Raw genomic sequence first — 26,362 nt, 5'->3', positions numbered from 1 at the left:
TTTAAGGGGAATGTTAACATAATGTGGATACTTTACTTTAGTGCCTTTCTTGTAGGAGGGAGGTTTTGTCACGGACAGACATGCAGTAAACAGACGGATAGGTACGTAACATATCTTAATTCAAAATCGTAGGCGTACTTGTTGTTTAAATATGATGTTGACGCGCACTTCCCTGATGTATTAATTCCATTAATTTGAATCACAATTTATTTAGTATATAGCATATATGCCCGAAAGTGCTGAACTATTACAAAAACTATGGTGAATTACCTGATTTTGTTTCTTTTAATTTTTTCACTACATGTCAGTTCAATGTAGTCAATTTTTGGTTGGGTTCGTGCTGCTTAGTCTTTAGTTTTTTATATTGTGTCATTTGTACTATTATTTGTCTGTTTGTCATTTTTATTTGTAGCCATGGTGTTGTCAGTTTATTTTCGATCTATGAGTTTGACTGTCCTTCTGGTATATTTCACCCCACTTTTAAGTAGTATGAGTTTGTTATCTGCAATTGCAAACTAGGACTTCAATATTTTGTTATTATATATTTAGTTTTATATAATGTATTGTCATCTTTTATCCCAATATTTTTGAATGGAATGGTTGATTATTAGTTCTTTCCAATTTTCTTGGAAAGACCTTTTGTTTTTCTTCTGCCGTCTGAGATGCTTTTTTGTTTTAAAACATATCGAACGGATGTTTGGCAAATGATGCTGTACAGTAATGGGGTTTCAAAACTCACCCTGTGTGACCGAACACTTATTTATATGTTATCTCCCTGCGTCCACTTTTTCTTGTTATCGCTATATCTCTAAAACCGTAAAAGATTTAAACAAACTGTTTTACCAAATTGTTCGTCTACTCTTCAGAATGATTTGATTAATTTTAACTGGAGTGATCGGAAGACATCTTATGGGAGTTATTTCCCTTTGAAAATTTAAGATAGGCGATATGTTGGATAAATTCATACGTTATAGGTCGTAGAGGCCTATAGTCTTTAGATATGCAGTCCTTGGTCAATTTGAAGGAAATTGTGGTCAAAGTCAAAGGTCATGTTTATGTTCTAGATTTTGAATTTTGCTTGTTATGGTTATTCTAAAGAAACTGTAACAGTTAATGATATGATGTGTTTTCCAAATAACTGTTTACGATAAGGCGCAACTTCTAACTGAATCAATTCTCGTGTTTCAGAATGCACATTTAGCAGATATTTTAAATAACTACAAACATATTAAGTGATTTTCGCCTTTATGACATCGTTAATACAGATTTTGTTGTGAAAAATAAAGTACAGTGACATTGCAATGAGCAATCATTTTGCGAAAGCGACTTCGTATCTTTTTTTACATTTATGTTTATATTAAGCAACTTTACCTGTATCATTTATCTGAAGTGAACATCAATATCAAAACTGCGTTTTTATGTAAGAGGTTGCCTACTTTTATAAAAAAAGTAATAGATGATGGTTGGTAGATTTTTGTGGTGATACTAAGAGCTTTAACTAATGTATTGATGTTTTCCTGTCGATGGTCGATGGTCGATTGAATCAAAATCAAGCAAACCTTCATTTTCTGTTATACAGTTACTATGCAATTTACGTTTAGGGAAAATGATTGGAATGGTTTTCGCATTATATGAAGACCTATCTTGCCTCTCTTCTTTCTAATTGAGACAATTTGTATTTATCAATTTCTCTTTATTGATTTGAATCGCATTTCGTGGGTTGAAAATAATATTCTATGTTCAAGTCTTTTGTCTTGTATTTGATTATGTCAATGTTGCATGTCATAATCCATCTGTATCAGAATCACTGTCACTTTTTCAAAATTATTTTAAACACTTAGCAGAGGAATCAAAATGATATGCAGCTTAATGATCATAGGTCATATTTTTGCAGTGGTTTGGAATTTTACTGCTGTGAAAACTCTGAACCAAGAGGCGATAAATGTGAAGGTAAAGCATATTATTGTAATTCATCACCTATGTTGTAAGTACTATGCACTATAAGTTCCCTTCCAAACTCCTTGTACTATGTACTACACTCAAGAAAATAGGTTATTCGTGTGTGACGCGTTTTGCATATATCTTTTGCATTAATTTGGTACTGTGAGAAGTTCTCTTACCTAGTGTTCATTATCATCTGAAATGTGTCGTTAATTAGGCTGAAAACATTATTGAAGAGTTGTTTTATTCACGGATAATTGCATGTAAATGAAATAACTGACTGTTTAAAGGATGCAATTGCCTGTTTCACTTTCGGTTTATATTTGCCAATACAGTTATCAGAACATCATTTTGTTTTGCATCTAGTATACAAACAAAAACTTCAAATTAAACAAATCGCTGTTCATTCTGTTTGCTGTCTTGTGGGATACGTTTGACAACAAAAATTATCGCTGTACTTCAACTATTATCAAGAGATTTCAGACGCAAATAAACTGAAATAACTATTTTTTTAATAAGATCACGTATGAAGGACTACCACGTTCTGAGGATGTTTAACTTCATAATTTATTTACCATGTCACTATTTGGTTTATGACATATATTGGTATAACAAGGATTAAAAGTGTATGTGCATATGCCATTTGTAAATATAGACATATCTGGCATAAATGAGAAAGCGCTCGCATGGATAGACTATTAATTTTTTATTTTATTTCAGTTTTCAACCTGAATGAATACTCTTCGAGCTGCAAAATTTTATAATGAACGTATAGTGCACCACAATCTGAAACTTGAAAGTAAATTGAGTAACGTACGTTAACATCCTCCTGGAGTGTCTATAACTAAGATGTTATCCACATCAACATGTGTAACAGTTTTTTTTCAAAATATTAAAAAAACCTTATAACCCAAATGGTCTTCTAAAGTAATAACAACATTAGTAGTATAACATAAAAGTAAAGCAGGTAGATTTTTGTTGCGATGAAACCGACTTCTAGGTTTGCATTTGATAAAGCTCAACAACGAAAAGCGGATGAATTCTTTAAAAAATATCTCGTAATTTTTAATTTCACTTGACATTTGCTTTATTTTTTAGAATGTGAACAAGGCTTTTATTCCAGGGGTCGAGGACAACCATGCAAACGATGTGGTTTAAATATGTATGGATATAGATGTGCCGAAATCTGCAGTTGCTTTCAATTTTCAAGGTTCGTATAGCACATTGATGATGAGCAACATCTTTACTTCCACCAACAGCACAATTATCGTACGATCAATATTGAACGCCAACACTGTCTTTTTATGCCCATTTTTCATTATATGATGTGCATTTACCTTTATATGATGTGCACTTGTCATCATATGATATGCAAACACCTTTATATGATGTGCAAATATCCTTATGTGATGTGCAAACATCATTATATGATGTGCAAACATACTTATATGATGTACATAATATACTTATATGATATGCAAATATACTTATATGATGTACATATATACTTATATGATGTGCAAATATACGTATATTATGTTGAAAGATCCTTATATGCTGTGCAAATATACTTATATGCTGTACAAATATACTTATCTGCTGTGCAAAATACGTATATGATGTGTACATATCATTATATTATGTGCAGTTTCCCTTATATTATGTGCAAGCATCTTGATATGATGTGTTTGTTTCATTATATTATGTACTTTTAATCTGATATTATGTGGTTTTATTTTTCTAATTATATGATGTCGAAACGTCATTATATGATGTGCTTTCATCGTCGTTATAGTCAATAAACATGATTACGATTAGAATGATTACTGTCTACGTCATAACTGATTTTGATCTTCTTCTGCGGAGTAACTATCAGTTAGGCTCAAATCTGTAGCTACCGTTTGGAAAACTGTTGAGACTTGAGATAAACCTTGGCATACAAGTACCTCGTTTTAAGATGCAAAAAATTACATCTGATATTGTTGGAAAATTGTCAAAATATATATGAATTGCAATGTTTTGTTTAAATCAACGGGTCTTCAATAATGAACATACGGAATCTACAATACGGTAAATGTTATTAAATTTAAGAAATAATTATTTTATGTCATGATCTATGATCGTTTTAACGAGGGAAGGCATTATATTTGTCTATTTCGGTATTCCTAACGTTAGCTTTCTTTCTATAAGAAGTTAATACACGAATTCTAGTATGTTTATTTATGTAAATATTGCCTTGCTGATCATTTTAGCTGTTCGAGTTTCTCTTTATATATTCTCAAGATAGACACAAAAGAATTGGAAAAAAATCGGACTTTGATAGGGTAATATATAAGGGACCGGTCAGTTGTAACCAAAACAAAAAGAGGGGGTAGGAAGAAATAAAGAGGGCCTTTCATTTGATCATTTTTGGAATGGAAAGGTGGCATTCTATTTTATATAGTTATAAATTTGCCGTGGTATAATGTTATGGCGAATTCTTCGTCATCCGTAGGCATCAATCTTTACGCCTCGTATCCGCTCACATGAATTGTTGAAACCTTGAATATTTAGTTTCAACAATTTCTTCTAGCAGACATTTTTTTTGTATGAAGCTAATATTGAATGAAGGTGTGGTAAATATTAATGACACAACAAACGGCAAATCCAAACTATGTTCCCTGAATTCGCAAACAACTTTCATACTTCAGTACTTTGATTATATATGTTCTTGTCTATACCTTGCAAGAAAAGGTTCCTCTATTATTAGTTATCAAGATAATAGCCAATAAAACATCAAAACTCTGAAAAGCCAACGTTGCCCAAAAAGGGCTTTTACTATAGAGTATAATCAGCCACATTGCACCATTTGTATTTTTTAAATCTATTATGTTTCAAGGATAAACGCAAACTATTAAAAGCCGCTCCCGTAAATCTTCACTTTGAAAAATTCAAAACACAACTCTCTATCTGTAAGAGGACAACAGGTCTCAGTTAACAATAAATAAATGCAGTGTTTCAAGTTCTTTTAGACGCCAATCGGTTAGATTTCAGATATTGTGTGTTAAGCTTTGCTTAAGCTTATCTAAAAACGTTCAATTCAAGACCATTGGGATTCTCTGGTTTTGTCGGATTGATACACACCTTCAAAAATTTGAAGGCTGAAACTTCATTGGCTGATGTAATATATACAAGGACAGAAAGTAAAATGAACTGTTGCCAGGTCCTTGTATCCAAAGCTTAAACAGATGATCTGTACATTATATATTATAACAAACTATTTCGTTCCCCCTCCCCCCGACACACACTCACAAAAAAATCAATGGTCGTACGTTAGCCCTGTTTAATTGAGTCTAGAGGTGTATACTAGTAAATGACTGGCTTTCCACGAAATCTTTTATATTGCGGGTTACTGCATGTCTAGTGGTAGTGCTTTCGTGGAAGCATGTTCGCCTTGAGTGAGGGAGGTCGTGGGTTCGAGCCCCGGCCGGGTTAAAACCAAAGACTTTAAAATTCATATTTGCTTGCTACTTCCCTGCTTAGAACGCGGGATTAAGGATTAAGGTAAAAGCTGGTCGGCTTGGAATCAGAATAATGTGTCCGGGTAAGTTGACATGTCTCCTTTGGAATGTTAACTTTTTCAACTAGCATGTTAAAAATCCGGCTCAGGGTGTCGGTCTAGTACAAAGCAGGGTTTATAGTCATATCACATTAACATGTTCTTGTACGAATATGCATATAAAAATTTGCCGCTGGACGTCAAGAATCCACCCTTAATCATCTATAGTTGAAACTGTGAAATATATGCACAAAAATATAATAAAAAGCTGCCCGCAAATGTAATGCACCGAGTTCATGTTCATTCCATATCTCCTTTAAACCATTTCGGGTGAAAGGGATGGACGCTCGTAGGTCGAGTGGTTACATTGTAATTTCGGGGCCTTTTATAGCTGACTATGCGGTATGGGCTTTGCTTATTGCTGAAGGCCGTACAGTGACCTATAGTTGTTAATTTCTGTGTCATTTTGACCTGTTGTGGAGAGTTGTCTCATTGGCAGTCATACCACATCTACTTTTTTATAAGTAATAGAACTGCTGTTTCACTAGCATGTCAACACTTAGGTGTGCGAGTTCGAAGTCCGCACGTGACAGGTAGGCTCGACTCAAATCTTAATTGACCAGAATTGTCTGTTTTCCAAACGAAGGTCGCGGGTCTCTCCGGGCACTTCGGCTTTTTCCACCAATATAAACTCACCGCAACGAAATAGCATGATAGTGTTGAAAGTGGCGCAAAATAACAGTCAATCAATCATTCATACCGGTATACTTATAGCCTCTAAATCTATATATTCATTCTCACAAAGTCAATGTATGACATCAGTTTACAGAGATAACAATAATAACTATTTACAATATATACAAAATAAGAGTGAGAAGAAAAGTGATAAGTTTTCTCCTTGTCGAACACCATTGTCACAAGCAAGCAAAGTATTCCGAATTATAATTACCACCGTGTATCATCGGTTGTATCATAAAAACGAGAAAACTAACGGCCTTATTTCGTATAAAAAATGAACGAAAAACAAACATGTTACACATAAACAAACGACAACCACTGAATTTCAGGATCCTTACTTGGTACAGGCACCTACATAAATAATGTGGCGGGGTTAAACATGTTACCGGGATCCCAACCCTCCCCCTAACCTGGGACAGTGGTATAACAGTACAACATAAGAACGAACTATAAAAATCTTTTTTTTCTATGAAAACGAAGTAAGTAAAGTTTTTTTAAGGTTATTTGTGGTAACAACCTCCGTGACAAAAACAGTAACAATCAAAACCAAGGAGTAAACAAAGACTCACAAAACCAAAGGACATTTACATCAACAGTTATAAATAAGAATTAAGAAACAACCCGAACTCCACTACAAACTCGGATGGTACTCAGGTGCTCCGGAAGGGTAAGCATTTCCTGCACCGTATACGGCACCCGTCGTGTTATTTCTTTGTTCATTTCGGTAATGATGGAAGGTTATTATGACTGAGGAAAAATATTAGATATGATTTCTGACACACTTTTGTCATAATGGCAAATTTGTATAAAAAAAACTTTACTAATTACACATGGATGTCGTCGACTATTAACATGGCAACAGCGTATAGGTGGGGGAAAACATTGTTAGATGGGATCAATCGAAAACGAAGCTAGTTAATGATTCAGACGTACATGTATTGTACATTGTTGTATTATTGATTCTTTTTGTAACCGACAACTAAAAGTCTTTATAATTGTTAATCAAAGTTTATGTTTGATGAGTCAATTGGGCAGGAGAATCTGATAATACATAAACTTGGTATTATTTATGTATTTTTTTTCTCTTGTTTGGTTTTAACATTTTAACGGATAAAACAAAAGTGAAAACGAAAAGATCTGAAATGAGACACAAAAACTACAATTTAAGTGAAATGTTTAAGAGACAGATATCAATTCTATTATTTATTTTAGATGCGACCATGTAAAAGGGTGTGTTAATGTCACAGTGGAGTATACTAATACAGGCGAGTGAAAATATGATAAACGTCCTTTTTTCCATGTCAGGTGTCTTTTATTGATACATAGTAGAGTGTCTTTCTCACAATGTACCTGCTCTGTTGTTAAAATATAGCCATCGGTTAATATATTCCGATAGTTATTTACCAAAAGTATTGTAAGGATCTATATATAAATAAGTTAACTGTAATTTTTGGTATATTCAGATGCAAATATAAAGTGTGATAATTTCAAGTATTAAGTTTATGAAAATGTTAATATCATACCACATAGTAAAACAATACAGCCATATCAGCCAAATGGCCTTTCCACCGATGGCTAATACTGGGTTAAGGATTGATATTGGGTATGATATGAAAAATGCCATGCCATAATCTTTTTATCATATACTAATAGAAAACGTAATTTATGTTAGACAATTGGGAACTGTGACACCCTATGGTTGCAATGACAAAATTGATGGTATAGGTATTCTATCTACTCCTTCATGTAAGTCGGTGAATGTGTTGAATATTTTCAAATCGACTCCTCGACGTAGACGCAGTCATTGTCATCGTCCTTATACATCACCTTCTCTGTATGATGTCTCTGTTAATGACTTGCTGCCATTTATACACAAGCAGTTAGGTATTCATCACATTCGCACGAAACTTTATTCATTACCCCTTTAAAAACTACATTCTCTGTTTAATTTATGTTTGGAATCCACTGTTACACACCCTCATTCAAACCAATACAAACGTGAAGCTAAAATAATTTATTGCGTACAGATTTTTCAAGCCATTGGAAAAGACGAAAAAGAGAAAAGATCTTTCCTAAATCTTTCCTTTGTCAACAAAGGTCTCAATGGCGTCAACTTAGGCAATATTCTTCATCATAAATTAGTTCAATCGAAAATACCTCCTTATTTCAAAGGCTAGTCTGTACCAATCATTTATTATACCTATACCAAACCTAATGCAACTCGATATTGACGACTTCAAGTCTAAACCTCCTGATTGCACTTGTGCTAGTTCCCAATTCACACATAATCCAGCTGGCCACGTTATTACCGGCGACCTCAACATAAATAATAACACTTATCTACGAAATGTGTTATCGAAAGGTCCGAAATATCGTGAGCCTAAATCCATCAATTGGAAATACAACTTTAAAAATTTGATGGATTCAGTCGAGGATTATGCCAGGCAATGGGCGAGAAGGAAGACTTAGACACTCTTTCCGAATGGATTAAGGCAGTGAGGTCGTTGATACAAATCAGAATTAAGAAACTGAATGGGTCTATCAATGTCGATGCTACGTAAATCTTTAAAGACCAAAATGTTACAGAACACTAATCCTACCTCCATGAAAAATATGTTTTTATCCCCGCAGATAAAGTACCAAACAACATCGTGTTTGAGTGTAAAACTCATTACATTAACAAACGAATTAGGTATTGACAATTCACTTGGAAACTCAACATATACCCTCACGATAGTTACCAAAGAGCAAATCCTGGATAATCCTAGTTCTGTTCTATGTTTCTTTGGAATTTCAACCAAAGATGAAGAACTGGATCTTCCATCACTGTATTGGATACCTAAACTACATAAGTGTCCTTTCAAACAACTGTATATTGATGGGTCTTCCAAGTGCTCCTCGAAACCTCTTTCTAAAGTATTAACATCTATTTTATCAGCAATCACAGACGGGCTTCAAAGTTATTGTGAAACTGCCTATTCAAGATGTGGCGTGAATCAGATGTTGCATTTCCTATCATGACTTTCTTGATAGAGGTTTGCTGCTGACAAGGAAGCTATTAAACCAAGAGTTCCAAATGGGGAAGTTGAAATCATCCCTTCCTAAATTTTATGGACGCCATCACGAGTTGGTTGGCCGTTATGAAATAAGCGTTTAACAAATGATATCGGATATGTTCCTTACGTCGTAACTACAATCCCCTCCCCTTTTATGAATGTGACCTACCGAATTAGACTAATTACCGTTATCACATCACCATTATAACATAAGTAACACGACGGGTGTCACATGTGGAGCAGGATCTGCCTACCCTTCCGGAGCACCTGAGATCATTCCTAGTTTTTGGTGGGGTTCGTGTTGTTTATTTTTCTATGTTTTTTCATGTGTACTATTATTTGTCTGTTTGTCTTTTTCATTTTTAGCCATGGTGTTGTCAGTTTTTTTTTTCGATTGATGAGTTTGACTGTCCCGTCCCTCTTTTGTACCAATATGCTTTTGGCAACTCCTTAGTAAAAAATTGCTTGTGCTATTCCACCAGATATTATTTATCAATACTATGGGCTATTATGACAGATTACAATGTTGTATCATATATTCAATCTTATTATTTTGTACCTTTTGAATACAAAGCAAAGAAAATAGACAATAAATCATGCAAATTTTCCTAGTTTGAGTACGTTTCTTTCTATTTACACAAATGTCATGTTATTTTAGGGCACTTATATAGTATAGGAAGACAGCTTGTAATGAAGTATATGTGTTTTGAAGGCTACATATGCTTTTATCAACTTTATTTTGGATCCTCATTGCTCTTCAACTTTGTACTTGTTTGGCTTTTTAAATATTTTGATATGAGCGTAACCGATGAGTCTTATGAAGACGAAACGCGCGTCTGGCGTACTAAATTATGATCCTGGTACCTTTGATAACTTTTTATCGTTGTATATTCATCACCTTGGCAAGCATACCATTTTTTCATATTTGGTTGATAGTAGTATTTTACTGGAAAATATAATTTGTTGATAAGACGCACTTTGCTTTATTAACTTTTTCCATTTCCGATTGCAATGTTTGTTTTTATAGTATTCTATTTCTCAAAAGTTATGCGTTTAATTCTAAGTTAATGGTTTCACACATAATTAATTATTTATATCCAAACAAAATCAAGGTTGATCTTTACTGTACTATAAGGCAATTTCATCTGGAGTAGGTCCTTCTGCTTTATTTGGGCCATTTCCTGTTGACCTCAACTCTTTTATCTTAGCAAAAAGTACAACACAAGTGTTGGAAAGCAAGGACCGTATTGTTTATAGTTATTTTCTATGAGATGTCTGCTCGTAGTAGATGAAAATGATTTGAGACTGTCTTAAAATTAACAGCCTTATCTAAGCAAAAAAGGTAAACAAAACACTTGCTGTTCAACTGAACCGTTTCAAGTTTAACAAATAATACCAACAACAAAATAACATTTATATATACCTTCATATGTATGCATATTAATTCGTTCGATTTGCAGATATGTCTTTGCCACCATCACGTAAGACTACAGACAAGGATGAACATTGGGGTATGTGCATATGTTTTCTAACATCTGCTCACATCTATTGAAGCAATTATAAATACTGTAGTTCTATCAATAAGGAAGATGTATTATGATTGCCAATGACACAACTCTTCACAAAAGGCCAAATGATGCAAACAACAAACTATATTTTGACTATAACATTATCATAACACAGTAATTTAACATCTTTATTATACGTATTCTTTCGTTCGATTTGCTTATATATATCTTTTTCCCCCATGACGTAAGATTATAGACAAAACGGAATACAGTTGTAGGTTCAATTGTTTTCTTAAATTTGTTTAAATCCTAACAATAATGAATACACTAATTCTATATTATATATTGAATAAGGAGATGTTATAAGATTACAAATGAGACAACTCTCAACAAGATGCCAAATGATGGAAACAACGAAGTATATTTTGACTTCAACATTCCCATTACCCATGTTACACGTATTCTTTTGTTCGATTTGCAGATACATCTCTCTTACCATCACACAATACTACTGGCAAAAAAGAACACAGTGGTAGGCATACATGTTTTCTTATATCTTTTCATATATAACCTAGCCCTAGTTCTATAAAAATAAGAAGAGGTGTTATACATGTTATAACTGCCAATGAGCCATCTCTCCACAAAAGGTAAAAGTACATGGAAGTTATGAACTATAGGTTAACTTACAGTCTTCAAAAAAAAAATCAAAGCACACATTGTCAATTCAGCTATACAAAGACCCGAAATGACAAAATTAATGTAAACCAATTCAAACGAGAAAACTATCAGCCTGATTTATGTCGAAATAATAAACGAAAAACAAGTATATTTATAGCAACAAATTACAACCACATAATTAAAAGTCTTGAACATACGAAATTTGGCGGGTTAATCTAGTTTGAAGGCGCCAAACATATTCTAATCTTGGACGGTGGTGTAGTAGCAAAACATGAGAATAAAGTAAAGTCATCAATTAATAAGAACTAAGCCTATCAGATCGACACAACGCATTAAAAAAAAAATCCATCAAAAAAAGAGTAGACTTGGCAGGGTACTTATCAATTCCAACAAGACAAATAAACATTAAGCAAAGCTCTGTGAGTACTCACAGCTACTGACAGCCAATGCAAAGCTAACACAGCAGATACAAAAATCATGCACGTAAGCATTAAAATATCAGTCAGTACACATCTAACAGATTTTAAAGACGTTTTTGTCGAATTATTATTGATTCTCGCATGGGGGCTTTGCATAGGGATGAAACGCATTTATTCTAAAACAGGCAGTGTGCATGATACAATTCATATTCTTCTCATATACTATGATTATACTAAACTCTAACAATCAACAAGAAAACAATTAAATAACATTTCAAATATGTCTACAGATACACAGATCAACGACATACTGATTTATGCCATTTTTTTTGGATCCGTTACATTGATTGTCCTAATTTCTATCTCAGTCATAATATACTGCAGAAAACAATTAAGAAAGAAAATCAACCATGAAGACATAAATACAAATGTGTTGAAACAACACGAAACTTATTCCGGAAGAGTATACGAGACATTTTTATGGTAACTAAGGCATGACAGCTAACAATATTTAGAGCAGTTTTTTTAACATAAGCTGTAACTTTTGTTATTTGTACTTTTATTCGTAATAAGAAAAATCCCTTAACAAAGACAAAAATCAAAAGCTCAAAACATCAAAAAAATGGAAAACAATTGGTATACTCTTGACTTGGAACAGACATTTCATTTTGTAGAAATTATTAATTTAAACCACGTTTATAGTTTCTGAACCTCACAGCTTCATGACAGTTGCACAAAATTCCATATATTGACTACGATGCGTTAGCAAACAAACACACATAAATAGGTCAACATAACAAATTGGCGTACATAAGTCAATAGGCTTTAATCGTAATGACTATCGTAAAACAAAACAAAAAACATATCAACAAAGAAAACAACATAGCACTGTGACAATCTATAACTAAAGTACATTAGCAAAAATGAAAAGCAATAATACCAAAAAAATATCATATCCAACCCAATAGAGAGATGTATAAATATAGAGCCACGTCAAAAGAATATCACTAAAAAAACCCAGATTAAACAGTTCAGGGTATACATATACAAACACTACTTCAAGGAAACCCATAACACATGGGCGATACTAGCAAACAACGTCAGAACCTGGATTATATTCTTCATGACCACCATTTTTGAAGGTGATACAGAATATTTTTCAACAACGTCTTGGTATCTAATTTGTTACATTTATTATGAATCCATTACATATAACCGACACACATATTTCATTTAGTTATAAACTTGCCTGCTGTTAAACTTTCGTTTTTATTTGTCGCAATTTAGCAAACGTGATGTATGTTGACAGTTATTAACACACAATCATGAAGCTCGACAAAAAAATGAGATAACAGATAGACATGCAAGAAAGCGATGGTCATTTTTGTTTCAGAGTTTCTCTACGTTACATGTGTTAATCAATCTTTGTATTAAAAATGTTTTCAAATGCTTTGGTGTTTACATATTATTTCTCAGATATATTGAACACTATACAACTTTTTCTTTGAAGTAAAACATGGGTTTCCAGTTAGATTGCAATTTGTTTTATAACTGCGCTAGATAATAATAAAGGTTTAAATTTCACATCCAATATTTTATGGAAATATTCTTTATAAAGCACAAAAATGTCAGTATTCACCTTAGAAGCTAACAAAACCTTTAAGTAGACTTATTAAGAAGGGATATAGTTACGATACTGTTGTCAGGTCATTAAAGTTTGCATATTTTGGCGTTAATATTGATTCACTTATAGGGTCTTTGCATCGGAACTAAACACATTTATTATTAATAAACCAGTTGTTGGCATGACACGGGTTATGTTCTTCTCATATATGCTATGATACTAAACTCGTCACGGGGAGGATTGTGCCTGATATTCATATGATAAAGACATAATTTTTCAATCAGTTTAATTGAAGTCAGGAGCTGGCATGTCAGTTAACTGCTAGTAGTCTGATGTTACTTATGTATTATTGTCATTGTGTTTATTTTCTTTGGTTACATCTTCTGACATCAGCTCGGACTTCTCTTGAACTGAATTTTAATGTGCGTATTGTTATACGTTTACTTTTCTACATTGGCTAGAGGTATAGGGGGAGGGTTGAGATCTCACAAACATGTTTAACCCCGCCGCATTTTTGCGCCTGTCCCAAGTCAGGGCCTCTGGTCTTTGTAAGTCTTGTATTATTTTAACTTTTAGTTTCTTGTGTACAATTTGGAGTTTAGTATGGCGTTCATTATCACTGAACTAGTATATATTTGTTTAGGGCCAGCTGAAGGACGACTCCGGGTGCGGGAATTTCTCGTTGCATTGCAGACCTGTTGGTGACCTTCTGCTGTTGTCTGCTCTATGGTCGGGTTGTTGTCTCTTTGGCACATTCCCCATTTCAATTCTCAATTTTATTAAAAGTCTTGTCGATGCTGATTGTGTTTGACCACTGATCTTTTGCGATTGAAAAAGATATTTGTAGAAAATAGATTGTTGATGTTAACTTTTTGATTTATCTTCAGTACTTTTTACGATTTTAAGCTTGAAATATCTTCACCTATCTTGTTTAATAAGATATCTTCATACTTGATAATGGTTTTGGAGTTATGTCTAAAGACCTGCATTATCACGCAATACAAAAAGTTCAACTCTGATTCCATTTCCCATAAAATTGATTTTCAAAAAAACATTTTGATATAATATTCATAGTCAAATTTATAAAACAATGAATAATATGGGAAGCGGATTTCCCATTTATCTTGACTAAAACAACATTGAATTATTTAGAATCGTGATTCAAACCAAATTTATTTAATAAAAACAAGTTGGGTTTATATATCGAATTTTTATCGAGGAAATTTCTATGTATTGTTTCTAAAACAGTGGAAAATGATCTACACTGAAAGTTAAAAAATATAAAAAAAATTGAGAAAAAATTGAGAAAAAAATCATTTGTTCTTTTTAATTATTCTTTAATATTTCAAGGATCTGAATGATAAGTTAATATCACAAAGTTAGAACCATACATGAACTAATTTAACGGTTATAAGAAAGTTTTTGTTTTAACACACTGACCATGATTTTGTTGTTAGATTGCATACATTTATCGAAAATCGTCTCAAAATAAATTGTATCCCATAATGAAGACGACTATTAAAATCCAGCTTATTATTCCTTATCGTGGATATAAATGTGGAACGATAGATGACAACTTGTTTGTTCGTTAATATTAAATCTGATATTCGTAGTTTCATCAAAGTCTTCATATAACAAGATCAAAGCAAATTTTGTGAACATTTCATGTTGAACCTACTTTATGCATATCAATGAAATCGTAAGAACACTGTCTTCCTCAAATAATAATAAATTCATAGTAATGAAGTAAGGAAAGTTAAAAAAAATGTTCAAAGATAGGAAATCGGAACAATGGTTGCCTGTTTGATTTTTCAAGTATATTCTATACAAGGTATAACATGTTTGCACATATGGCTTGAAGATTAGTCTTTACCTCTCTTGAAATTAAAAAAAAGAAGAATGATTTTAAACTAGAACATGGTAAATATTACAAAATTGTATTGACTTTAATTTAGCTGACATGCTTAACTAAACAATTCTGGTTCTTATAGTAAAATATTTTAGTGAATTTGTCTTTTGTCATGAGTATGTCAAAATAATATAAACCATGAGATGCTTAAAAGTAAATGTTCGTAATTGTGAATGACATTCTTCGGATCGTGGGTTTCTTTTTTTTTTGTGTTGACATTCTTTCTTCGAATAATGGTTTTACAAGGTGCTCGCATTCAACACAAAAATATTTATTCATATATATTATTCACATTTTATATTAAAATATGTCAAATATCTGAGGACAAAAATAATTGTTTGATAATTGAACATTTGTTGAAGAAAAGAAGCAGTGTGTGTTGAACGGGTTGTTTTATCAAATGTTTAATTCAATGTCGATAATTTCATAAAGTTCATTGTTTGGGTAGTCAGATAACAGTCCTAAGATCATGTCTACTTTTTCAACAGTAAATTCTTTCGTATTACCGGTTACAGTAGTCATAAAATCCTGTCCCAGGTTAAATTTCAATATTCAAAAAAGTCTTGACATCAAAGCTGTACAGATTATTACAGGACCCATCTGTATTAAAGACGAACCTTAATATTTCAGTATGACTATCCTTCGCGATATATAGTTGCAAATTTTCAATTGCACCTCGTTTAATTATGAACATATTTTTCTTTAAATAACGGAATTGTATAGTAGTGTCATTTTCTATATTAAGGACTGACTACCACGTTTACTGAAACGCGTCAAACATTTTTAATATTGAATTTCGTTTTTTTTTAGAAGCAATATTTTTCGGTGTATTTTCTTGTTTGTCTCTCAGATTTACATCAGCTTTGTTTTCAAGCAAAACCTGTATCACAGTGTTGTGTCCTTGTTCACATGCAACATGCAATGGTGTCATGTTTTCTTTATTTGTTACATTTGTATCAGCATTATATTTTAGAAGAAGTTTTACAATTTCAGTGTGACCCTCCTCTGCAGCGATGTAAAGTGGCGAATTCCCAATTGCATCTTTTTTGGAGATATCAGCCCCTGCTTTTAATAATAGTTCAACTGCATTTAAATGTCCTTCTCTGCACGTTATATTTAGAACTGATCCACCCCATTTATTGGAATGAGACGGGTTTGCTCCTTTCAGTAACAATAGCTTCATAATTTCAACGTTTCCACTTCTACTTGCAACGTAAAACGGCGATCTTCCGTCTTTGTCTAATTTATTTATAATGGCACCCTTTTCTAACAATAAATCGACAACTTCTTTGTTTCCTCTTTCGCATGCAACAAACAATGGAGACTTTCCGTCCTCGTCACACTTGTTGATATCTGCATTATGTTCTGTCAGGATCTTTACAATTTGTATATGTCCTTTAGAACTTGCAACAAGCATTGGCGATTGGTTCTGCCAGTCATATACTGACAAACTGTGTTGATCATACTCTAACAGATGCTTCACTATTTTGAAATGTCCTTCCTGACAGGCAATAAATAACGGAGAACGACCATCGTGATCACATTGTACTGCATTTGCTTTTTTTTCAAGCAGGGTTTCGACAACTTCACAATGTCCATTCATCGCTGCAATAAAAAGTGGAGAACATCCACGTTTATCAGGTGTATCGATATCTGCTTTATTTTGAATCAAAAGTCTCACTATATCATTTCGTCCACGAAGAGAGGCGACAGACAATGGCGTTTGTCCTATATAGTCAGGTTCCGAAATATTTGAATTCGACATTGTTATTAGAAATTGCACAATATTTTTATGACCAGTTGCAGATGCTACGAAAATTGGGGAACGTCTACTCTGATCACATTTTAATATGTCAGCTGCGTTGCTTGCTAAATATTCAACAACATCATTGCGACCCTCTTCACATGCGGCATACACTGGTGATCTCCCATGTATATCGCATTGAGATATCTCTGCGTTAAAGTTTAACAACAATTTTACGATTTCAATATCACCAAGAAATGAAGCAATAAATAATGGTGATCGATTTAACATATCGGTTTTATTAACGTCACACTTCATTTCTAGAAGAAGTTTAACCAAATCAAGATAACCTAACCATACCGACTCTATAAGTGGCATATTACTTTCATAACAGTGTGAATATGTTTTGTTACGTAAGTGGGTATATTCATTTGTTAAATCGAGGGTTTCAAACGTGTCCATGTTGTGCACAAGATCACTACTATTCTTCTCTCTGCAGTTCAGTTTGTTGAAAATTTCAATAACTTTCAGTTTTCGTTTCTCACAGTAAACTACAAATTGTTTTCTGAAATCTTTATTTTGAAGTTGTTTGTTTTGAAATGTACTTCCTATTATCCCATTTTCAAGATCCCGGATTAGTCGGTCCAAATATCTTTTTAGATTTTTGTCTTTTATAACTACTAACTGTTTATTGTGATTATCTGTCGCGAGGCAATACCGTTCTCTTATAAACTGACTTGAGGCATGATTGACGAAACCATTAAAAAACGTTTGACCACAATGCGCTGCTGCAATGTCATATATTCTTTCATGAACAAAGTGATACGTTTGATCTGTTTTCTTAATATAAACGTAAAGTCTTGTTTTCTCCAATTGTTTGAACTTGTTATGTATTTGTTTTGTTAAAGAGCATTGTGTAAGGCTTAAATCATATTCTAAATAAAATTCCTCAAGGTATGTCAGAAAATTTGACATAGCTTCGGTATTTAAAAATTCCTCTTTGAAACTATTTTCGAAAAGTGCACATGCAGCTATTACACAATATTCAATATTATGTTGTTCTCTAATTTCCCGAAAGTCTGTTACAATATAGTTTAACGGATCTTTTAGCAATTCAATTTGATCATTTGTACTTCTTCCGTCACATAAAGTTGCAAGTAAAGGAAATTCAAAATCATTAGACGGCTTGTATCCTTCCAGACTCGTCAGATCATGTTTTGTGGAGCGGGCTTTGCACATAATTTCCCGCATTTGATCATTATTTAATGTGAAATCTGAAAGTTTGCAAACATATTTGTTGGGTATTTTTAAACGTGTGAAGTTGTCGTCTTCGAATATTTCGGACGAACACGTTATTATTATCTTAAAATTGCCCTGCTGGCTGTCTTTCGTTCTTACCATGTCAACACTTAGAAGTTTCAAAATAGGTTCTAATTGCAGTGCCCAAAAATCAGCAGACTGATGACATGCTTCGTCTTTTCCAAACAAATCATCAATGGCAAAAAGTTGCTTTCTTCCACAATTGAAATATTGGAGTATGTTTAAGGGATCCAATGCAATTGGAATTACATCGAAACCATTATTGTTACACAACTCAATCGCTATATGCCTCAGAATTGATGACTTTCCGGAGCCTGGTTTGCCGACAATTAACACAAAGTTGTCACGTGTTAATTGTTTCTTTACCTGCAGTGTTGCTTCTGTTACAACGAATTTCTGATCACTTTTTAGCCATTTCATTAGATATTGATCGTGAAGATCTATATAAAAAAATAATAATATTCATGTATCAAATTGGAAATGTAAGTATATTCAAATTCTAATCAGTTATATTTTATCATTTATTAACTCTCTGTAATGTTGCAATGAATTTTAGATATATTTAATTTGAATAAAAGAAATATTGCATCATCAATTCAAGAATGAACATAAACCACAATTGGTTTATACAACCGAATAAAGTTTTAGAAGGTTTCATCTATATTAAAACTCATTACTGACGCTCAAATCAAAATAGCCAAACGAGTAAAGAATTCCAGAGCATTGAGGACTCACATTTCAAAAAGCTATGCCAAAAACGGTTAAAGTAATCTATGTATGGGATACAGAAATGCTTGGTATTTCGAATAATTCATACTTTTGCAAACAGTTAATTTATAAAAATGACCATATAATCCTTATTCGACACTGTGCCGACTACTGTGCTTGTGATACTCTCGGGGACAAACGTCCTTCAACAGTGACATGGACCCAGTGATGTAGTTATCAAAGGTACAATACTTAATTCAATAAGCAAAACACGCGTTTTGTTTACAAAAGACGTATCAGTGATGATCAGATAAACATAGTTAGACAGCCAAACATGTATAAAGGGACAGAGCATTGAGTACCCAAAATTGTCAAAAGTAATGGTAAATACGGCTAAGTTAATATATGCCTTGGATAAGAACATTCTTAGTATTTCGATCAATATTTATTGATGACGACTTTTACAGAACTTTTTATAAATTACAAATGGTATTTGCATGACTACATTTACGATATATGATAACATAGCCACGCATCCAAGTATGATTTTTTGTAGGTCCACTTTCTAAGTAAGAAAAAAAATAATGATCAGAAGAAAATTAATAGGTATAAAGTGGAAAGACTTAATTTGAAGGTCTTTCCAGATCAATTTTCAAAATTATTGATGAGAATCTTCTACCGATTTTTTCTATTAGCAAGTTACTTCTAGCGTCCTAGCGAAACGTTTCTTTATACTGATACAATATATAGTTTCTATTTATTTTTGCCTGAAATAAGGGAGATAAAAGTCAACTTCCGCTTGATGAATTGTCACTTCCGGTCTCATTTGATAGCCTAATTCACACTGATCTAAAAAAATATATGGTTTCTATATATTTGTGCCTGTAATAATGGAGGTCTTAGGTACTTCTGGTTATTACAGGTGTCAAATGATAGATTGTCATATGAGTATTTAAAGATATATATAGTTTCTGGGTATTTCTCAATGAAATAAGTGCAAAAATACTTACGGTTTTCTAAAAGTCACTTCCGGTTGGTATTTTGCAAGGACCTACGTCAACCAACATGTTCCAAAAAACCATATGACTTTTAATGTAAACCAAGTTAGAGTAATATTGAATTAACTCTTAATTTGATTATTTCAGGAACAACAATTTTACAAGATGTCGTTGGATTGTTTCAGATCAAATGTATCATATCTTAGTTACAATAAGACAAATATTTGGCACTAGTTTTTTTCATATTAATCTATAAAAGTGACGCAGGAAGTCAATTCACAAGGAAAAGTCAAAATGGCATCAGTTTCATTCAAATGAATCAAGGACATTGCATAAATATACCTTAGGTCTCTATCACTTACCATTCATGCTTTACATACATATATCTCTTATGTCAAATACAGATGGGGAAATAACTCTGATATGGAGTTCGTATCGCTTAAGTCAAATTTAGGACAAAGCAATCTGAGGATATAACGAGCAATTTGGTGAAATAAATTTGCTTTCCCTTACGGTTACGGTGGAAAAGTAGTCACAAGGAAAACAGTGTTTGTGGAAATTATTCTTACAAAGAAAATTATTCGGTTTAACAGGGTCAATTTGAAAGGCGCATATATCATATACTTTACATCTAAGCAAAATCTTGCGAAACAAAATTGATACAGTGTTCTTAATTTACGTTTGTATTTAATACAAAATTGTCATTTTGACAAACGCAAATAAATGACTCATTTTACACAGAAATAAGCAAAACTCTTTATTTGATTCTAAGATTAAAAGCAATCACAAATAATAAAAAAAATCCTCGAACAAAAGATATATCGAAAACATCTCAATTGCTTTTTATATTCAAATGGAGAATAAAATTACGATATTGTGAAAGTTACAAATATAAAGCTTTAATTCATATTAGGTAAACACCTGGTTACGTACTCTTTTTACGTTTATGATAAAAATGTAATTTGATCCCCGAACAATGTGTTGTGTGTGTTTTAATATTTTTTTGTTTTGAGTAAAATATTTTTAACGATGCACATATTGTATATTTAAATATTATAAAAGACGCCTTATTACGCACCAATGAACAAATGACCAAAAGAGGAATCTTTGCGATCACACTGATGCAGACATAAAAAAGAATATTTAATATGATTGTCATTGAGACAACTCTCCGCAAGAGACCGAATGACACAGAAATTTACAGCTAGAAGTCAACGTACGCCATATTTTTTTTCTGCAGAACTATAATAAATGAGACTGCAACATACGTATTTCTCTTTATGGTGATGTGCTTTCTGTAATTTTTCTATATAGAAAACCCAAGATGTGAATGGCGTACTTTAAGTTTTTAACTCGAGTAAGACATCAGAATTTCATTTGGACCAATCAAGTACAAATTGTAAGCACACAAAGTTAACATCAGAAATGTGTGCTAGACAAATAAATATTGAAGTCATTGGACAAAATTGTATTGCAAGTCCCAATACAGACAAACCCGTTTGCCAACTATATTTTGGATAAAGGTTAACGCACTTCATTTCCTTAATACACATTTAAAACTAATGCTATCTATCGTACTAAAGTTCTGCCTCATCACATTAATTATTATTTTTCCAATTAACATAGTTACCCCGTACATCCTTTGGAATTTTATCATTATGAAGACCATCACATTCAGTTACAAGTATCTTACTGTCATTATCACCGCCTGCCAATAGAAAAAAAAAGTATGAGTTTTTGATGAGAATATAACAAAACAAAAAAGCCCACATACACTGACATATATAAAAGCAAAATATTTAATATATCAAAAGTGAGAGTATATAGAACCGATTTTATTGATTGCTTTTATACTTTACACCTTATGCATTCAATGACTGCCTTACATTTTTAGCTATATGTATTAGAATACAAATGGTAGAAGTCTGCAAAATACACCAGCTAGGTTACACATCACCAAGTGTTATTGAATTAGTTAAATATGCTCAATGCAACAGTATGTTTAAAACCAATATTTTAAAAAAATATTTCGCTATCTCTTGTTTCTGACTTTATGTCTTACTCTTACAAACAATGCAATTCATCATTAAAATATGTATATAATTTGAATTGAAAAAAGATTTGATCAAACATGTGAAATGAACATTGATATTCATTGATGAAGTTAGGATGAGACTGTAAAAATTAACTACAACTACCTTTGGTGCTTTTAATCTGTGCGACAAGGTGATGATAAGTTGAATCACTTTCTAGTACTGATAGAAATTCTTTCAATTCGGCAGTTCCTTTATTCCATAATATTTCTAGAAGTTTTTGATTTCTCCGTACTGACCCTACCCATTTTTCTATTTCTTCCATTTCGTCAGGTTTCAATACCCCCCTTGATATTAATTGTTGAGCAATTGGCCGATGCTTTATTGTTGTGACAATGTCTTTGAAATTAATTTGAAGTTGAAATCTGGCTGCAGCAATATCTGAAAAATTAAAATATCAGAAAATCTGAATAGCGAACAGCAAAATATGTTAAGTACCTTTAAGGTGAAATTATAGTCAAAAATATATACGTAAATACATAATCTTAAAGTGCATGGATTGATTTACATCTTCATTAACTAGTCATCAAAGGTACCAGGATTATAATTTAGTATCCCAAGCCGTGCGTTTTGTCTACATGAAGACGCTCATATTAAAAAAGTTATAGAGCCAAACAAGTTAAAGAGCATTGTGGACCCAAATTCCAAAAAGTTGTGCCAAATACGGATAAGGTAATCTATTCCATGTATTCCTTGGATAAGAAAATACTTAGTTTTTCGAAAAAAATCAAAGTTTTGTAAAAGACAATTTATAAAAATGACCATACAATTGATATTCATGTCAACACCGACGTGCTGACTACTGGGCTGGTGATTATCTCGGGGACGAAACGTCCACCAGCAGTGGCATCGACCCAGTTGTGTAAACGGTTATTAAAGGTACCAGGATTATAATTTAGTACGACAGACGCGCGTTTCGTCTACATCAAAACTCATCAGTGACGCTCAGATCAAAATGGTTATAAAGCCAAGCAAGTACAAAGTTAACCACTGTTTATGACAGGACAAATGAAATGAAAAACAATAGTACAAAGTTAACCACTGTTTATGATTATATTCCCGTAAATTGTGGAATAAAGTGTAAGTTTTGAATGAAAATATTTTTACTGATGACCCGGTAAATGACATTAATAAGTGAACGTGCAATTATCTGCCTCGTGAAACGCCATCAGCGTTGTGATAAGTCTTAATTATTGTCTACTGCAGTCATTTAAATTCTTCTCAAAACATATTTAGAATAAAATTCCAGCAAAGTTGGTGTAAATGCACATTATTGTCTCAACAGTGATTCCGTACACGACCCCCTTTTTTCGATACTTAAGTTTTAATGTCACTTTGGTAATTTTCAGTTCTCCAGGAACAAAAAAGTACCTGATGTACTAAAAGTTTTAACCAAAGGAAGGTTATAGTTAAGTACATAATGAAGTTAGGATAGGTGTAGAAGCATGGTATTGAAAATGTATGGCAATCAGAAATCCAATTGTAATATTTTCCTTCAACCTTACTTAAACTTCACAACGAGTTTCCCGGGTTTACTACGTCTTTATTACGCTTATAACTACAATATATATATAATTTTGCTATGATGAGAAAAACAATAGTACTTGGCTACTACGCGCTTGTCATCATAAGTACGATCTATGACGATCAAAATATTCCAAGAAATGATAATTGCATGACCTCCTTCTTTTGATATGAAACTACATCTGCAAAAACAATGACACTCTCTTATATTCTACTTCTGAAATTATATTATCATTCACATAAAGAGGTGGATGATGGAGTTTTACTGATTTCTTAGAAATTGTCATAGCGTCAGTCTTTTTTGCATTAAAGTTTACTAACGATTGGACTGACCAAGTGTTTATATACATGTAGCCACTATATCAGAAATAAATTTGCTCGCTGCTGCATATTCAACTTCAACTACTATAAAAAGGGAAGTATCGTCAGCATATAGTTATATATCACAGTTTATGCCGTTTACAGTTGTTTATACTAAAAAAATAAAGGGCCTAATATTGATCCTTGAGGGACATACCAATATTACTAAGTTTATAAACTAGACCTTCATGCCAGACTCGATCGAAAGTACGACTTATACCAAAAAGAAAACACGAAGAATCTCTTTTCCTGCATCAAGAGTTTTGCCAAATAAATCTGTTATGTGTAAAAGTTGGTTAATTGTAGAATCTCCAGGCATGCAACCTCACTTGGCACTTGTTATTATATTACGTTTCGTCAAAAAGTTTAAAGAAAACACAACGTTCCATACTCTTACCAATGATCGACAAAAGTTATATCGGCTTATAGAATGCCACTAGTTCTCTATCACCACTTTTGAAAACTGGGATAACGCTTGCTAATTTCCAGTTTTCTGGATCAAGCGTCACGTATAAATTTATTGAAAAGCTGAGCCAGGGGCCTATTTAACTCTCGAGCAGCATACTTCAGAAGTCTACCGCTAATTTCACCAGAGCCCGTCATCTAGTGACATCTAACAAAGACCAGTGATCAAACACTTCCTCTTGAGTTCGGTTATCATATTATTGTTTAAAATTGGTATATCATCGACATGGGGGTATTAGGAAAAGACGCTGTAGAATCATCCACGCCAGCTTGCTTACAAAAAAAAAGATTAAATGCGTTTGACCTTTCATAATCGTAATCTATATATTTATTTTATACTAACAAAAAAGGAACGCTTTCGAAGGCTATCCAGATACATTTCTTAAAAGCTTCCACCAATTCTTTACATGGTTTCTGGATTCTCTAATATATTTATTTGTTTGTTGAAAAAGTCAAGTTAAGCTGTTTTTATAAAATGTATGCATTCAGCGCCTAAAATATCGAAATTGTCGCCAGGAATCAGCAGTGTTTTTCTTTTTTGCCATTTTATGAAGTCTTTTTCGGCGCCGAATAATTTTTTATAAGTAAGTAAGTAAGTAAATTATTTATTATAGTGACATGTGTTTTTCACAAAATATTATATAATACAGTGAGATATAAAAACAATAATTAGAACACCCGACCCTTTGGGTCTATAAGTCACTTTAAACATAAATTTCAATGGTACGACGAACAAAAATAAATAAAATGTTATCGAAAATTTTCATATAAAAAGTTTTTTCTCTTACTGAAAGCTTGCAATAGAAATTTTTCTCGGATGTTGACATAGTAAATATTTAAACTGTTCTTCATTTGATAGTATACATAAATTGTCTATTTGTGAGAAATGTTGCAGTCGCAGATTGTTATAAAAGTTACAGTTTATAAGGAAATGAAATTCGTTTTCCACACAGTTATCGCTACACATTTTACACAAACGGTCACATTCGTCTTCACCTACAAAACGACCAGTTTCTAACCTGAGAGGAAGAATGCCACACCTGAGTTGCGCTATTATGGATCTTTCAGTACGGTTAAGATTAAGTTCAATGTATTGTTCACAGCAGTATTCAGATTTTATGAGCCTGTATGTTCGTAGTTTCGGAAAGTTTATTAAACCTTTCTGCCAATCTGCGCAGCATTTATCTTTGAGCAATGTTTTACACATCAGTGAATCGCATGTGTTTTTTGTAATAAAATTGCTCTCTAGTCCTATAACTGACATAATGTTTTTCACTTCGGATGACCAATTGTTCATGCATTTTTCGTAGTCCCAATTGAAGACGCGTTTACATATACGAGTGTCGTCCATTGATAAAAGTTTGTTCCAATACCTTATCATATTGCACCATCGTCGTTCCTTTGAGTTCATCCAACCAACTTCACCGTTTATTGCCAATGTCGGTGCAAATTTATGGACGCCAAGAAAATAACGAATTGCTTTGTTCTGGATTTGATTCAAGCAAGCAAAGTCTTTGTATCCCCAGATCGAAGAGCTGTAGTCAAGCACTGGTACTACACAAGAGGTAAAAAGTTTCTCAAAAGTTTTAATTCCGAAGTCTTTTAGATGATGAATCTTGGAGATAACTCCTCCTAAAGCTCTACCTCCAGCTTCTGATAGTCTATTTGCATTATCTCTAAAGTCCTTTAGGTCGTGAAAAGTTACACCGAGGTATTTGTATGTGTCAGTTATTTGAAGT

The 26,362-nt window shown here is 32.8% G+C and overlaps 2 protein-coding genes across 2 annotated transcripts in view; one reads left to right on the top strand and one right to left on the bottom strand.

Moving 5' to 3' along the window:
* Positions 1 to 26,362, top strand: part of LOC139486007 (uncharacterized) — a 189,958-nt gene that overhangs the window by 85,221 nt on the left and 78,375 nt on the right. The window lies entirely within an intron of this gene.
* Positions 16,172 to 17,533, bottom strand: LOC139486650 (ankyrin repeat domain-containing protein 50-like). The gene has a single exon (XM_071271575.1). It carries the CDS (start codon positions 17,531 to 17,533, stop codon positions 16,172 to 16,174), a length of 1,362 nt encoding a protein of 453 aa, XP_071127676.1.

Source organism: Mytilus edulis, chromosome 8 (genome assembly GCF_963676685.1).
Source record: "Mytilus edulis chromosome 8, xbMytEdul2.2, whole genome shotgun sequence".
Taxonomy (NCBI): domain Eukaryota; kingdom Metazoa; phylum Mollusca; class Bivalvia; order Mytilida; family Mytilidae; genus Mytilus; species Mytilus edulis.
This window is presented reverse-complemented; position numbering and strand designations above follow the sequence as displayed.

What these genes read in the sequence shown, in the direction of transcription:
- LOC139486650 (XM_071271575.1), bottom strand. Translation starts at nt 17,533, where the DNA reads ATGCCACTTATAGAGTCGGTATGGTTAGGTTATCTTGATTTGGTTAAA.